At 28.3% G+C, this 16583-nt stretch overlaps 3 protein-coding genes across 3 annotated transcripts; 2 read left to right on the top strand and 1 right to left on the bottom strand.

The window, feature by feature from the left end:
- The first annotated feature begins 3660 nt into the window (after positions 1–3660).
- Positions 3661–4963, top strand: OCT59_007839 (uncharacterized protein). Its single transcript, XM_025326378.2, has 4 exons — positions 3661–4117; positions 4187–4269; positions 4342–4516; positions 4596–4963. Exons 1-4 carry the CDS (start codon positions 3683–3685, stop codon positions 4917–4919), a joined length of 1017 nt encoding a protein of 338 aa, XP_025176368.1. The 5' UTR covers positions 3661–3682; the 3' UTR covers positions 4920–4963.
- On the bottom strand, positions 4924–6455 carry OCT59_007838 (uncharacterized protein). Its single transcript, XM_025318357.2, has 4 exons — positions 5942–6455; positions 5755–5870; positions 5486–5673; positions 4924–5418 (listed from the first exon to the last, which is right to left on the bottom strand). The coding sequence occupies exons 1-4, from the start codon at positions 6383–6385 to the stop codon at positions 5135–5137; spliced, it is 1032 nt and encodes a 343-aa protein (XP_025176367.1). The 5' UTR covers positions 6386–6455; the 3' UTR covers positions 4924–5134.
- A 623-nt stretch (positions 6456–7078) lies between these two features.
- On the top strand, positions 7079–8955 carry OCT59_007837 (uncharacterized protein; the record flags this gene model as incomplete). Its single annotated transcript, XM_066142052.1, has 4 exons — positions 7079–7104; positions 7179–7202; positions 8059–8068; positions 8902–8955. The coding sequence occupies 4 exons, from the start codon at positions 7079–7081 to the stop codon at positions 8953–8955; spliced, it is 114 nt and encodes a 37-aa protein (XP_065998964.1).
- Positions 8956–16583: the final 7628 nt, after the last annotated feature.

Genomic DNA, 16583 nt, shown 5'->3' with positions numbered 1-16583 from the left:
CATGTCGTATAACGAAAATTCGGCCTTCTAATATATTGACATAAATCAAAATTTAACGCCATATTTCTGAATAGAAATACGGGTTGAATGGTTCAAAGTGAAAAGCTTAAACGTTCAAAAATTATCTGAGATTTAATTATAAAAGAAACTTTAAAGTATTGTCATCCGCCAAAATTGTTAGTGCATAAAAGAATATGTAACTGAAAAGCTGGACTTAGAAGAAAGTGTAAGAGAATTAAGACTACAAATATAACATATAAGCGTGTGAACCTCTTGATGATGCACATTCTATTAGAAATAAGAAGCGAGGATTAGATATTCAAGATTCTATCACCTTCTTAGAAAAACAAGAATAATTTAATGAAATTTCTCATTTATCCATCTTTGATACATCCCAATCAACTTAAAAAATCTTGAGCAACATGGCTGATTAACTCTTTATTGATCCCACAGACAAAGACAAACAAATATGATTTTCACTTGTTTACTTCGCAATAATTATGGATGTTGGCCCACTTCTTTGAAGTGGTGAAGATAGTAACATTATTGCAGATGATGAAGGTTTGCACGTCACTGGAGTCTGAAATATATTTTTTTCTGACCAAAAATCTAACGGTACTAAATGGCTTTTCCGGATCTTGAAAACGGTGAACAAGAGTGTTATATTCTTTTTTGCACAGTGCATATTATGCGAACTTGAATGAATAGAATTTATGACAAAAAGATACAGCGAAATTGGTTACGATCAATGAATGTTCAAATCCAACTATCAAACAATTCAAGAAATTGATACATTCTGAGCACGACACCTCAGCTTTTGCAGGTTACCTCAACAAATGCTCCATAGTGGATTAATGAAATAATCCCCTCATAACATGGTTTAATTGGTATGTAATATTTGTATTAATATTTTGTCTTTATTAAATATTAATTAAATTTATAAATTTTCACTTGATGAGAAAGACGTTCAGATTCAGAGCATACTGCTTATGAATTTCGTACTAAAGAATTTCAGCTATTGGTATTGATGGTGAAGTTCACAAATACCCATTTTCTGTTCAACAAATGAATTGCACTGTTGAAGAATAAATGGAAAAAAGCAGGTCTTACATCTCTAAATTATAATTGTTATTTTTTTATCGATACTTGTTACTTTGTTGTCATATATTTATTGAAAATATGTGTGGCGTTACAAAGCTGTTGACATCCGACGTATGGGAGAGATTTCAGCAGATGAATGATTGATGAGGCTGGTTCGGATTGTGAATTAGTTGACTTGGAAGTACCCGAAATAACCGAAACTGAAAAGGAAATGGAGAATCAACGTCTAGCTATAAGTAATTAATGGAAAGAATGCGAAGTATGTATTTGAGGATTGAAGAGAAAGGTAATACAGAACAAACTGGTGCATTCATCAGAGAATTAAAAGACCGTTTAGAACCTGTTCTAAATAATTAGATGGTATAAAGGTAGAAAATTAATAAATAAAATCCATTAAAATTTACCATTAAATAAACATGAATGCAAAAGTTCTCCATTTTTTATTAAAAATAAAAAATAATCATATTTACGGGGAAAAAATAAAACATTATTCATCCGATTATCCGGAGCGACTTTTCCGGCGTCACCATAAAAATTCATTATTACGTGATCATATGGAAAATAATTGTCACACTCCTCCGCTCTCCAACTGCTGTATTCCAAACTTAGAATTTGTTATTTGTTCTCCCAAAAAAGATAACAATATAATAATGTAGCAATCTTGTACATCTTCACAAAGACTTTGTTTACCGGTATTACACGAAATCAAGAATTATTTTATGAATAACACGAACGATATTTATGTGTTCTTTATTCATTATTTAATTCCGCTTAAAATTAAACTATCATCCACAGGCCACAAGTCACATGATAGCGTGATGGTCAATATTGAGCACGAGCTGAGACCCTTAGTCTAACAAGGATGTTTAGCATTTAATCGACGTCAGTGCAAGCGCCGCAAGCTGAAAGCTTTATCTCAGAGTAAGTTTTAGTTATTATAATCTTTCCGACCCCTATCTACAAAATTTCGCACATCTGTTTCCTCTCGCTCACACAGATCGTGTGATGAAGCAAGAGACGAAGTATCCAAGATATTTATTATATAATAAAGGTTTGATACGATACTGCACTAAAATCACTAAAATCTAGATTCAAGCTGGGAAATCAAACCAACATACCTTGATATTAATTTGCGGAATATAAGAGTTCGTCTGATTAATGATATTGAATGTAAGTAGTAAGTTTGATTATTTCGTTTTTACTTACACTAACAAGGACACCAACTTTATATATTCCCAAGATTGATTTTGGAATATATTTTTGAGGGAAATTACATTCACATAATGATCATTTACTGGTCATTTTTATATAATATACCGTTATGAATTATTCAAATAAATCATCCTTTTTTTTAGATAGTTTTATTAATTGTGTAAAACTATAAATATTAAAATGAACAAATGTTAAATATTAAATTTTAAAATTAAATTTAAAATGCAAGAGTATAACCGTAGGTGATCATCACATGTAGTAATATATTGGTTAAATATATGTTTAAATAGAAAACTGTGACAGTACAGTAACACTACTGTTTTTAAAATTTTGGCAATCACAGACTGTATTATTTTCAAAGCACCTGTATCAAGAATGGTCTTGTATCAATAAATCAATAATCAAGCGTGATGGAAATTGCTTAACTACTTTAATAAAGATATTATATAGACTAAAAAAAGGCTCACGAGAATTTACAAATAATACGAGAAAAGTAACTTTAATTATAGTAAAATTACGTTTATACTTGTCCTTAAATTTCCTTACAAAGTATCTTTTCACTTCTTATGATAAAAAGTAATCGTACAATTCTATTCTAACTTGATGGCTAAAGTTTAGATATATCACCCCAAACATTCCTCCTCTATCACCGGAATGCAGGTTCTCGTTGCAGAAATTTCAGGATTGACAATTTTTTCACAAGGTACTGGGAGATAAGGCGTTTTACGATTGAGGTCTAGCGGTTGCTGATCTGTATAACTCCATATTTAACTACTTTCTGTTTGGCAAAATTGATAGGTTCTTATATCAATCAAAAAGCATATTGCAACTCATCAAATAACTTGCTTCTATTTGTACACCAGCACCTAGTCTTTCTCATAAACAGTCCCTTGTCGGGACCTTCATTAAAATAAATGCGGTTGAGTGCGTGTTCTTGTTAACATAGAAGACCTGATCTCTTGATGTTTTTGTAGCCGCCTAAAATTATTTCTCATATGGCAATAGAACAATAAAATGTAAGAAGAAAATTTCGGTCGTACCTCTGTGCCTCACCCGGGAATTCACAATTTCGGGTGGAGTAGTAAATTTCTTGATAATTTGAATGTTTTAGTTGTGGCGTTGTATTAGCTAAAGTGAGCTTGCTGGAGTAACAGTTAAAAGTTTGCTATAGATGATCGACGAGAGAATTTAAAAATTTTTTTCAGTGACACGAGTTTTTTTATGGTAGTCATAAATTTAACGTGTCAATGATAATCTTTAAAATTGCCTATGTATAACGTTTATTCCGGTATCACAAGATTTTTTTTTTGATATATATATAGTTATTGTCATTTTGGGAAATTGAAACTTTCTTCTTTACACAATAAATATGGTAGAGAATTATTTAATAATTGGAGGAGATGGATTTGTTGGTAGATGGGTAGTGGAAATGTTAATTAAAAGGGGAGAAACATCAATAACAGTATTTGATATTGTTCAAAGGTATTTTGATAAAGAAATAAAACATTATCAAGGAGACTTATCAAACTATGATGATATTAGTGATTGTATAGAAAAAGAAAATATTACAGCCATAATTCATACAGCTTCACCACCTCATGATGGTAAATCTGAAGGATTATTTTGGGAAGTTAATGTCGAAGGGACTAAAAATGTTATTGAGGCTTGCGTTAAATTTGGTGTTAAGAAGTTAGTTTATACAAGTAGTTCTAGCGTTGTTTATGATGGTTACTCTGAATTAATTAATACTGACGAAACTGCTCCTTATCCTGAAAAACATATGAACGTTTATAATGAAACTAAGGTAATAGATAATTTACGAGTTTTTACGTTATACACTTCTTTAATAATAATTTTAATAATATATTTATAGGCAGCAGGAGAGAAACTTGTATTAGAAGCGAACGGAAGGAATGGTTTATTAACTTGTGCACTTCGACCTTGTGGTATTTTTGGGTAAATAATCGATATTCTACATTATTTCATAAAATATCAAATATATTTGTTATTAAAAATAGTTCTTTATAGACCAAATGACAGGCAAGCAATTCCAGGTTTTATTAAAGTAATGGAACAAGGACAAACGAAATTTCAAATAGGAAATAATGAGAATTTCGTAGATTGGACGTACGTGGAAAATTGTGCTTACGCACATATTTTAGCTGTCGATAAATTATCCGTAGAAAATCAAACAGCAGGCGAAGTAAATATAAAATATTTTGCATTTGTATACAAATATTTATTAATCAAATTTTCTTACTGGTTTTTTCGCGTTTTTGAAGGCATACTTTATAACGAATGGTACACCAGTTCCATTTTGGGACTTATGTAGGCTTATATGGGCACAGTTCAATCATTATCCACCATATATTTTAAAATTTCCTAGTTCATTTGGGTTCGTTATCGCTTCACTTGCTGAATTGGCAAGTTATATTACCGGTAAAGAACCCGGATTTACTAGATTTCGTGTTAGATTTGCTACTACCAATAGATATTTTAATATTAATAAAGCTAGAAATAGATTAGGATATGAACCTTTGGTAGATTTAGAAGAAGGAGTTAAAAGAGCTTGTCAACCCGTTCTTAATTCACTTAATAATAACTAAAAATTTAATTAAAATTGGATAATTTTATTTGGAACTTTTTATTTAAAAAAACTGATTTAATAATTTTTTTCAAAAAAAAAATTGATTTTAAAAATATAATAAATTAATATATATGATTGTTTTTCATAGATAAATTCTCATAATAACTATTATTATAAAATTTCTTTTTTGGTAAATGTTCATTATAATCTATGCCGTATACCGTAATTTCACTTTTATTTACTCCATTTCCATTTTTCAGGAGCCTCATTAGTCAGACCGGCCATTTTCTTGGTTTTATCATGATCCTCAAATGCACGTTTGATATCTTCTCTCAAGTCTTCATGACCAACTAAAATTCTATCAGCGAAATGATGATTGGTATCACGATGTGTAGCTTCATCTGCTCTAACTGCCAATACCACATCTCTTAATGTAGCTGTATTTTTATCTAAATTCCAATAATCTATGGCGATATCTGGTACGTTTTTGGAATTTTCAAGATTTCCATTATCGATTTCTAACAACAAATAATGTCATCATTTAACTATATACCGAAGAAAAAAAAGATGAAGTATCTAATTTACCTTTTAAGAAAGAATTGTAAGAAACAATTGCTTCTTCTTCAAGATATCCAACCACACGATGAGCTGTTCTTGGACTAATTAAATATAACATGAAGAACATGTTATAAAATCCACCTTGCACGAGAGTGATCAGACTGCGTTCCCACCAGTTAGGTTGTGAAATACGCATCCATGTCATCAAGTGCATACTAAATAAAGAAAAAGGTTAATTAATTTTTTTTTTTTTTTTTTTGAAAAATGAAGTTTCTTAAATATTTTAATATCTCTACCGTTCATTTTCAGCTTCATGAAGTAAATGATCAATCCAACCGCCATCATGTTGCAATTTTCTTAAAGAACGGAGATGACGGATTGTAGCTCCGACCATACCAGGAACTGCGGCAACCTAAAAAAAATTTTAAATTAGATCACTAACAAATTTTCTGCAATAAAATTCATCCGCTGCACCCTACTTACAGTTTCTAACATAACAGCACGATGAATATATTTCTTCTTAAAGAACCAATCGGTAGGAATTCTTAATATTCTAACTGTATAAAAAGCAATCTTGTCACTCCAAGTAACTGGTTGACGATGTAAATCTGGGCTGATATCAATATTTTCTAAGGCCTTAGAATCTAAAGGTGTTTTTGATTCGAGAATTTCATGACGAACAGGTTTTGGATGATGCAAATAAAACAAATCTTCAGGAATTTGATGTATTACATCAGGTTCTTTCCCGTTTATGGTTGCATTGGCTGATTGCATTCGTGATGCGTGGATAGTAAATGCTCTAGTAAGTAAGAACATCGAATTTTGTGGTAAAATTGATTTATGATAATGGCCTGCATTATTAACAGCCGTTTCGGTGAAAGTAGTTGTGTTACGAAGAAATGTGTTACGAAAAACCGAGCGAATCATTTTTCTTTTTTCTTAAAGTGAATTTTATCTCTGAAGAGGTTTTTTTTATCTTTGAATATTATCTTTTACTGAAAAAAAAAAAATTTAGAAAAATACAGATTATTTATATAAAAAAAAGCTCTATCTTGCCAATCGTGGGAATTGTAGATCATTTTACAAGTTATTTTGTTATTTTTATTCCATAATTGGCATTGTGCATTTGACCGTACTTCAGTACAACGAATAATGGCGATTTTCGGAATTTATTAAAACTTAGCAGGTTTATTGTACAAATGTCAACCCTTATTCAGTATCTATAAATTATAAGTAGCTGTATAAACATGTATTAAAAAATTAGTTTTTTTTAGAAATTAACACGTAATATATCGGGATTATATTGTAAATATAATGACAAAAATTTATATTCCCTTTTTATTCCGATATGCAAATATGTGACGTACTTATAAAATTTGATTTGTCATAGTTTATGTGATTAAAAATTAGAATATACCTGATACAGAAAAGATAATCCATAGATCCAGCCATTTACGTTATTTATTATTTACTATTTAAAATTATAGTTAAATGTTGCTTAATAATCAGATCCAATTCTTTATTATTACATGTCAACCGGAAGAAAAACAGTAATGTAAGAATCCGTTCTGAAATTTAACCAATCAAACATTCATATAATTAAAATACCTCCAAGTTGACATGGAAGGTTTAATGTATTACAATTGGTAAGTATCTTTTACTTAAGAACGATATAACTAAAATCCAGTTAAAGTCATATATTTAGCCAACTTTTTATTAGTACAAATGAAGTTTTACTGGACGAGTATAAAATTTATTATTTATTATATAAAAATGAAAAAGCATTGAAATCTACTAATTCATCTTACCGATAGGTGCAAAATATATTTAAATATAAAAATACGAATTTTAAATATTTCTATTCTTATTTGTTTTTAACTAATAAGCACGCATGTGATATTTAAATTTTACCGGATTATTTCCTAGAAATAACGACTTTACCTTCTCGCTACTGGTCCCCAAATAACTTTTACCATTATTAAATTTTGTTCGTATTCAGAGATTTTTACTACTGAGAAGCAAATAAAAGAGAACATACTGAAATTAACAGATTTAACCAAAGTCGTCTTTAATAGTCAACGAAATTAGAAGTTTATATGAAGTGGTAAGAACGGGAAGTTTATACTGTATATAGTTTATTATTTAAAATGCAGCAAATCGCGAAATATAAGAAAATGAAAATTCATAGTACAAAATTTATTGAAAAAAAAAGAAGTGAACATAATTAATTACGAGTGCAGCATATGTTAAAAATTGTGATGGAATTGAAGAAAATGCTAGAGTTCATTTTACACGATTCAAATATCCTTCTTATGAATCTTTTATAAATAATTATAGACTGAAATGAAGGTAATATTAAAAATGATGCCTTCCAAATTAACGTTAAAATATGACAAAAAATTTACAAATGAGACAAACGCGAACATCTTACAATAATTAATACCATAATTAATTGCTTCTATAAAGCCTTGATTTAATCTTTCGTATAAGCAAATAAACGATTGGTTGGCTGCCTTACACAAGCATTGCAGAACATGACTTTTAAATGTTGAGCGAGATGTAATTGATAAAGATAACAGAAGGCTGCATAAAAACAATAGATTGAATAAGGTAGAATCTGTTTTTTACTGTTATTTCGAAATTGATACTAAACATTCATTATATTTCAGAAAAAATCATGTAGAGTCAAGGGTGCTCTTTCACTTTTCAAATGTAATAACAATCAAGTAAAAGATTATGATAAGACAGAGGTCCTAAACATTCTGAAAGATACTGGCTACCATTCACCCGAAGACTCAGAAATGGATAAAGAACAACTAAATGGTAACAGAAAAATTATTATCACTTATAACTTGAGTTGGCATTCCGATGAGGTATAACAATCTTTTCTTATCATATTTTATTAAAAATATCAACTAATTTTATTTGTTTTAATGACTTTATAACTTTACAACTTATTAATTTTCTTCAAAACGTCTTGGATACTCATGTATTTTCTCTACAAATGGTGCAATTAATGAAGGGAGAAACTATGATGACAAAAGGTATTGTATCACCTTACAACACCCTAAAAATACTTCAGAATGGGTGTATAAAACTCAAAATACACCTGCCAATACAGATTTTCTGGTTCTAACACTTCAGCTGATAATTGTAAATCGCAGTCACAGACTAATGATAATACCCAAACTGAATATAATGATTAAATCTTATATAGATTTATGATGAAATTTATTTATTTTATTATTTTATGACAGATTTATTGCAAAATATTCATTTCTTATTATTGACTGCTTTTTAATAAATTTTAATAAATTTTATTAAAATAAATATATAATTAATTATTTTGATTTATTGTTAAATAAATCAGTTATTATTATTATAAATAAACTAAATTTGGCATTTCAAAAGAAATAAATTAGTAATTTTTCATAAATGTGTAGTGCTCTGAAATGAGTCAAGTTGACTCACAAGTTGGTCGAGTTGAGTCGAATTGAAAATTACAATCAAATCGAATCAATTCAAGTCGAGTTGATAATTTAATAAAATCGAGTCGAGTCGAGTTAAACTGAATTAAACATAATTCCGGCCAAATTTATGGAATTTCCTTTTTTGGAAATTATGTTACACAAAATCCAAGATAAAAATTTTTTGAAAATTACAAAAATGGAATTTTGTGAAATGGCTATTGCCAAAAAAAGGAAATAATCAGCATAGCCTAAAGTTGCTTGCCGAAAATAAAAAGGCCATTGTTGAAATAGTAAAAATAATTTCAACATTTCGACATGATGAAATGACAAAATTATTTTATTATTAAAATTGACTAAAATGCAAATGACGAAATGGAAAAATAATTTCAACAATTTTGACAAGCAACTTTAGCATAGCCAAAGAAAATCACGTGATTTAATTTGACTCAACTCAATTCAGTTTGACAGGCCAACTTGACTCAAATCGAATCAAGTTTATATTTTTTATAATTTTAACTTGACTAGACTCAACTTGATTTAATTCGAGTCAAATTGAGTTTACATATACTAATTTGACTCGACTCAACTTGTTCAGAGCACTATAAGGCCACTCCAACTTACACTTTTGATTAACATAACCCCACCCCCCTAAATTTTAGAAATTTTGAATAAAATTAAACAAACAGTCATATGACTTAAACTATGTGAATTCAAATTTTATTATGTGTTAGATTTATTATTTGATAAAGTTAAAGGAATATTATATTATAAAAATTGTTTTTACAGTTTGTTTGAAATGTTTATGATGAAATTTACAAAAAAAAATAGTATATACTAATTAAGTTTTTGCCTTTTGTTAGAAATGCCAGGTATTTTCTTCTTACCCCATGTATGAATCTTACGACCACCAATCTTACAATTAGAACAAAGAGGATATACTGACTGATAATTTTCTAAAATATCATCATCAATATCAATTAAAAATTCTTTTAATTCACAATAATAACATAATTGATCCTTTTGTAATCTACGTGAATAATATTCTACTTCAATTGGGGAATTACAGGTGAGCGCTTGTTTTGTAAACAGAAGGCCTCCAAGTGAATGATCCTGAAGAAACAAACATTCTTCACAACTATATCTTATTTGGTCAATATATATGTTAATTTGATCTTTTTGCTCAAAAGTTAATACTGCTATACTATATAAACATCACGTTTTTTCACAAAAATGGCAAATAACAAAAGCATGAATCTTGGTATTGTTAAAAATACCTTTTGGCATATCTGATGCTTCAGGTTGTGCCATACAGCTTAGCCGATATTTATCAGAAGTTTGAGTACCGTATATTGTATTAAATTCCTTGTAATGATCCTTGTCACCTATAAATAAAAATGCTAAACATCAAATATTCATCTATATGATTAGAGCTCCGGACGAGTCGAGTCGAATCGAGTTAAAAGGTAACTCGTACTCGACTCGGCAAAATCGAGTCGAGTCGAGTCGAGTTAAAATTATAAAATTATCCAATCTGACTCGACTCGAATTTAAAAATATTTTAACCTGAACTTGAATCGACTCGACCGAGTCAAGTTTAACCCGGGTTAAACTCGCAAACTCGCGCATTTTATTTATGTAATTATGTTTATTTATTTTATGTCAAAAATTAATATTTATATTCCTTTATATTTATTTATATTTATATATTTATTCGTATAGATTATTTATTACATTTCAATTCTGTTTTCCACCAAGATTTTATGCACATGCAAGCACGGATTGTTTCAGCTGAGAGACTGCATCTTTTTTGACTTATAAGATCAGTACCACCCGAAAAAGCTTTTTCGATTGGTGTGCTAGTTGCTAATATAAATTTAAAATTATTAAATTAACCTTAAACAATAAAAGATTTAAATTTTAAACAATATATTATTACCAGGGATCGCAAGATAATCACGCGCCATTGCTGCCAAGTGCGGATATTGGGATTCGTTCATCTGTTGTTAGAAATTAGAAATTAGAATAAATTTAATAAATTTAAATTGTAAAATTTGTTTATAAAATTGTTTAATTAGCATACCTTCCACCATTGTAATAAATCTACTTCACCAGGAACAATTGGACTTCCCAAATATAAATCCAATTCACTTTCGTTTCTTGATGTACGCCATTTTTTATATATATGACTAAGAAGATCATCATCAGCGATAAGATCTTCATCTTGAATATTTTGGTCTATTCTTGGTGCGTATGTTGAATCATATAACTTCCTAATATCATCTCGTGCTTTCGTGATATACTCTTCTTTCCAATTATGATCCTTATAATATGTAAGTTTTAACCGGAGATCAAGAACTAAAATAATAATATAAAATAGAAATAGAAAAATTAATTAATATAAACATATAAGCAAAAAAATATAAAATCCATATATAAAATAATAAAAAATTTGAAGCATACTAGTAGAAATGGTATATATTATTCCATCAGTATATTGATAGTATTTCTTTAATTTTTCCATTGCATTACAAGCCGCTTTTTTTACAATTTCATCAATATTCGCTTCTTTGTCAAAATCTTCGATTTTATCCATAATCCAATTGAAAATTGGTATTGAATTTTCAATAGTAGGGTATCGTCCATGAGAGATATGGAGCGTAGCTCGCAAAAATATCTATAATATGATAAATTAAAAGTTAATAAAGAATAAAAAAATTTTTAAATAATATAAATTATTAATTTAATACATATAATAATTTTTTTATTTGTTTAAGTAAATCCCATTCAGCATCAATTAATTCACATTGTCGTAAATCTCTGTCTGCTATTGCTATATTATCCAACGCCTTTGATAAAATAAAATAAAATTAAAAAATTGCAACGAATTCTTGTAAATTTTTGTGTAATAAAATTTACCTCACGCAATTCCAAACTACGTTCTATCATATCGAAAGTCGAGTTCCACCTCGTCTTAACATCAACCACAAGTTCTTTATCGGGTAAATGAGCGGCCTCACACTGACGTGAAAATTTTTCTCGTCTTTGTGGAGACGCATGGATCTTAACAACAAGTTTTCTAAGCTGAAAATAAAATACATTATTCAGATTAGTTTTTGTAAAAATAATTTATTAATTATATATTAAATATTGACCTTAGGAACAACTTCAGATACTTCATCATTATTCAATAATTCATTTTCATTATCCACGTATTTAACTTTTAAAGTTGTAAGCGCGTCCTGTGCTGCTAGGTTGATGATATGTGCCAAACATCGAATATGATTATTATGCGCAGTGAATTCAATATTTTGATCTTTACAAGTTTTTTCTAATGCTTTCATGAGAGTATCATTATTTGAAGCATTATCGGTAGTGCACGCTATAATCTATAAATTTGATATTATAAAGAATCAAAGAAAATGTTAATTAAAATTAATTAAAAAAAAATAGTTGAAACAAACGTAAATAATATTATAATAATACCTTTGTGAGAATTCTCATATCGTCGCAACATTTTACAAATGATTCGTGTAAATTTTCCCCAGAATGGGGTCCAGATAATTTACAAAAGTCGATTAAAATTTCTTTTAATTCCCATTCGCGACTTATCCAATGTACAGTTATTCCAAGAAATGGAATGTAACTTGGTGATGTCCAAGCGTCCAGTGTGAAAGAAAGTCGACCTGGTGCATTCTAAACAATCCATTTGGCAATAAAATCTCGAAATGTTCCTTGAGTATAATGCTAAATTTCTTCATTAATATTAAATAATAAAAATTAAAAGCATAAAATGCAAAATGTAAAAAAAAAAAAACATTTACAGGTAATTCTTTTTTTACAAATTTGTCCATTTCGCCACTTTCTACCTCTGTTTCGATTTTACTGGAATGTTTCTTCTGCATATGTTTGTGAAGATTGGTGGTGTTGCCACCTGTTCTTTTATACGTCGTCCTTATTAAAATAAATTTATACTCAGTATACTGCTACATTAACAAATTATTTTATAATAATAATATGAGACTCACCCACAATAATTACACTGAGCCTTTTCATCATTTTCCACTAACGTGAAATGTGACCATACAGAGCTATAAGTCCTTGTTGAAGAACCTGCACTTTCGCCTAAACTGTCACTCATTTCAAAAGTAGAAAAAAAAAGATGATCGGATAATCGATCATTTAAATAAGTTCATGTAATTGCAGATCTTAAAATATTTAACCCGGGTTTACTCGAGTCGAGTCGAGTATTAATTTAACTCAAAATTGACTCGGATCAGAATTGACTCGTGACTCGAATCGATTATTACGTAATGGAAAATTCTTGAATCGAACTCGACTCGACTCGACTCGACTCGCGAGTTGACCCGAGTTGACTTGACTCGTCCGGAGCTCTAAATTCATCTATAAATATATAAATTGTTAAAATCAATCACAATATTTTTTACTTAACTTGAAATGTATATTGACGAGATTGACAATGTGTCTTGAGAAATTGTTGTATATTGAGATGCTTTTTCAAATCCTGAGCTGTTGTATTTTCAGCAGATATTTCGGATTCAATATCATGGATAGCCTGTAAAATAGAAACAGTTGGAATAAATAAAATAAAATTATTATTAACGAAAAGATATTAATTTTGTTACCTCAAAAAAATATTTCATGTCTTCATCTTTAGCAGGTAAAGCACTTTTAAAATTTTGATTATGCAAAGAAAGATGAGATGTTCTATTATCAAGGAATCTTTGAATAGAATCAATAGAATTTGTTAATTCTTTTCTTAGCTCTAGATTATCTACTGCAGCTTTCCGAATTTCCTTCATTATATTTAATTTTCAAATATAAACTCAGCTTCATCACTCATTTTATCTCGTTTAAGTACTACATTTTGTAATGCTAGATTGAGAATTGACATAATCCTTTCAGTGGGATTAGCCTAACTATTATATGGTGCTGTTCTTATAGCACATAAAAAATCAAAATCTCCATGTAAAAAAGGTGATATTAAAGAAATTTGTACAGATCCATAAGTACACCTGTGATCAGGTCCTCCATCTGTGTAAAGAAGTAATATATTTGGCTTGTGAGTCTAATTTTCAAATTGTTTTTCATAGTTGGTATGCAATTCAGTAGCATGTCTTAGGCCACAACTAGGCTGAAAAACTGTATCTTTGTAGGAAACGTAAATCTGCCCCTGATAAAAAGATTCTGTAATATTATTAGGTATATCTACAAATAAACTTACAGAAGGAGTCAAAGATAATTTGTTGAAATCATGATCACATGCACTTATTTCTCCATCCAAAGGTGCTAGAGTTAGTTTATTTCTTACACCAGTAGAAGTTGCTATTAATTCCCCAATTGGAATTTTGTGCTTATCGTTAGCATATATTAAAGTTGTATATCTTTTATAATATATGGCAAATTCTCTTAAATATCTCCAATATGCAATGCAATAGTATGCATCAACAAGCATAGCAGGCTTTCCAATTTTCGAATAATCACATAACGATTGGCAAATGTGATTTTTACTTAAATAACAAATAAAATTTAAGTAAATCATCAAGTTTTCAAGTAATTTTAAATGACATAACAGTCGTAACACTGACGTAATTGTTTGTTACATAGATATGTATTTTATTGGCTGGATATCAAATATATCGGCATATGATAATTGTACTAATTTATTTTAATTGTGCCACAAAAAATTTAATAGCGAAGGACGATAAAAAAAATCGATTCTTCAGGTTATATTTAAACGTATTACAAAGGAATCTGGCTATTGGAGACGGAATCCAGAAGTTATAAATACTTGAAAACTTCTTATAAAACAAAAATAAGCATAGTACATTTTCTTTCAAATTGTAATAAACTGAAGAAACAAAGAAATATAAGATCTATTTACAACAATGGAAACAGACATATTCAAAGGTTTGTTTTTACTTAAGCTTTTTAATCTACTATATGTTTATTGAAATTTATGATGGAAGAACCCTTTTGAAGAAGCTCTTTTCTTTGTATATTTAACAACTTCTTAAAAAACAAATTTTTTGGGTTTTATAATAAATTATTTACATAATTTTTCTTTGTTAGAAACTGATCTATCTATTATTTTATTTTCTTTGAATAGTGAATGACTCTTTTTCATTCCTTTAAATAAAATACAAAATCTTAAAAATAACTTACTATTGGTAAGAAATTTTATGATGTAATATTAGTAATATGGTATTATTTTCTCAGTATGTATATTGGCTAAACAAATAATTTTACATTTTAAAAGATTAAATCACACTCTAATTTTGGAATCAAAGATCTTTCCAATTGATTCACTACATATAGAAATGTTGACAATCAAATTCATAATTAGAAATAAATGTGTTGAACGCATTTATTCATCAACTAATGATTCAACCAAAGTAATTTTTAATTTATTGGATAGGTCTTGGTCTATTATTAAAGTGAATATAAAAACATCCGCCTAGTTTATATGTAAGTTAAATTATTTGCATTTTTTTTATAAGAATTATGTTCAATTTTAATTTTGCACAGATGATATATATTAAAGTTCTTTATTTTACATCCATATTCAGTAAAATTTTGAATACAAGTATATCAAGTTGCTATTTATTAATTTGGAAAGTTTGAGTTATAATTATTATGTAGAATTTTGAATTCACCAAACATTTATATCAAAAAAATGTATTAATCACGTTAAATTAATAAGTTGTTACACATATGTGCCGATTTTTGGAATTAGTCTAAATTAAGATTTTTATAAAAATTTAATATTTTAGTAAGATTAACATTACACAAATCTAAATTAAATGTGTTACATATTTACGTAACTCAGATTTAATAAAAAATAAAAAAAATTTTTTTAATCAATATTCAAAAATAATGGTAATAACCACTTCTTTTTCCCCATCACTGCCCATCACTTTTCCATCATTTTTCTATTCACTTTTATTAAATATGACAAAAAAGTTTATAAGCAAATATAGCAGTTATTTTTAAGTGGTAAGTAAAAGAAAAAACTTAATATTTTATATACATAGATAAGACATATTTTTTCATAATTTTTAGCTTTAATTTATTGTTTTTTCTTTGTAAAAAATACATGCAAATAAAAAATAATTATGATGTAAAATAGTTGTAAAATGAATAATAAGATATTCTTTTTTTTCAAAATAACTAATTATATATTTGTTTTTTATCTTTTAAAATTATTTTATTAGATTTATTCTACTAAAATCCTTAAATGGCAAATAAAATCTTTTAAATAAAGTAAAAGAATTTGGGATTCTCTTATGAAAGCATTTTTTTGGTAAGAAATAAAATTTTCAGATCGGACTTTATGCAGGTGACAAAATCGTGCATTATTATTCCTGGAGATATGCTACATCAGCAAGTTTGAAAAGCGTTGATTCATACCAGTATACGCGTTGATCAACACTAACTAGTTATTCAACGCGATTAACAATATTAATCAACACCCGTATACTGGAGTATATTAACGCATAATGTTAATATACGCGTCGTTCAACTCTAATGTGTAGTTTAACACATTATGCATTGTTGTTCAACGCACTGTATATTAACACAACTATATATAAATATATTAATTAAATTATATTTATTTTGCTCACCTTAGGAACTGA

The sequence above is a fragment of the Rhizophagus irregularis genome, chromosome 16 (assembly GCF_026210795.1).
Source record: "Rhizophagus irregularis chromosome 16, complete sequence".
Classification (NCBI taxonomy): Eukaryota; Fungi; Glomeromycota; class Glomeromycetes; order Glomerales; family Glomeraceae; genus Rhizophagus; species Rhizophagus irregularis.
The sequence above is the reverse complement of the archived record's forward strand: the minus strand, read 5'-3'. Positions and strand labels throughout refer to the sequence as shown.